Genomic DNA, 1,157 nt, shown 5'->3' with positions numbered 1-1,157 from the left:
TAACTCAAAGAGTTTTCCTCAAATAACTAATAACTAATAACTCAAAGAGTTATTAGCATTGTACTTTTGTTTGTTGGAATTCTGTTCAATTTCTTGTTTTTGGTTCTTTTTTGTTTCCCTCTTTTTAGTTCATGTTTCTCTGCACCTGATTCTGGTTCTCTCTGCACAGGTGGGTATTTGGGTTAATTAGTTTATTATCATATTCTCTGCTTTTGGTTTGTTCATTGTTTCTGCATTATACACTTTATGCATCAGTCCTGTGTTGTAATATGAGTCATTCACAACACAGTTTATGTGTTATAATGTTATAATGTCTGAGATCACAGAACATTTTTAAACTTTGACCAAAATGTTTRCAACTCAATAATTTATCATCCCAAGATTTAAAAACAGACTGTTTCAGACATCAACATGAACTAAAGTAAAAAGTCTGTTTGATTTTGTAAACTTGTTGGGTCATTTTTATAGTTACTGACCAACTTTTTTGTGTTCACTGTTTTGGTCTTAAAGTTCTCCACAAAAAAGTCAATTTCCTTTTTTATTGGAATCATAATATTTCCTTGACATTCTCTTATCATATAAAACTAATCCTTACTTAACCGTCTTTACTTCAGGAGAAAACGAACTGTACCTTTGTGTTTCCTGTAGAGAACCAGTCCAAATATCAGCAACAGCAGAGTCACTAATGTAACACACAGCAGGAAGATTGTAGAAGTCTGAATGTTTAACTGTTGACTCTCTTCAGAGGGACCTGAAAAAATAGCATTTAGTAAACCATGGACTTTTAGTAATTGTACCATTTATGGTTTTAGAAATATTAAGCTTTATTTGAGCTTCATTGTGATACATTAGAAAAATTATTCAATTTGGATTTAGTCTAGTATTTTCCAGTAAATGAAAGGGTGGCTTCCTTGTGCCTTCAGGTAAAGGGGCCGGCTCTGATGGTTGTTTTTGCCTATGCGCTGAATGTGAGTTCAGTGTATTCAGTCTTCTAGAGTCCTTAGTGGGGGTGCTGGAAGGTGCTCCAGCTGGGCTTGTAAATAACAACCATGTGCCAGGGGCATGACTGGGAGGAACTGCCTCTCTGATCTGAACCCAAGTGATGTTCTGTTGCTGAACTTTGGTTATAGTCAGTTTGTCCACCATAAACACCATTT

General features: G+C 35.1%; 1 protein-coding gene across 1 annotated transcript in view; it reads right to left on the bottom strand.

Annotated features, from left to right (window-relative positions):
• Positions 1-631: 631 nt before the first annotated feature.
• The window catches only part of LOC106511408 (high affinity immunoglobulin gamma Fc receptor I), a gene marked incomplete at both ends in the record, with an annotated part of 2,655 nt that continues 2,129 nt past the window's right edge, over positions 632-1,157 (bottom strand). The window contains 1 exon segment of the mRNA XM_014000169.1: positions 632-751. Coding sequence (XP_013855623.1) covers positions 632-751 — 120 coding nt within the window.

Source organism: Austrofundulus limnaeus, unplaced genomic scaffold (assembly GCF_001266775.1).
Source record: "Austrofundulus limnaeus strain Quisiro unplaced genomic scaffold, Austrofundulus_limnaeus-1.0 Scaffold2763, whole genome shotgun sequence".
In the NCBI taxonomy this organism is placed as follows: Eukaryota; Metazoa; Chordata; class Actinopteri; order Cyprinodontiformes; family Rivulidae; genus Austrofundulus; species Austrofundulus limnaeus.
This window is presented reverse-complemented; position numbering and strand designations above follow the sequence as displayed.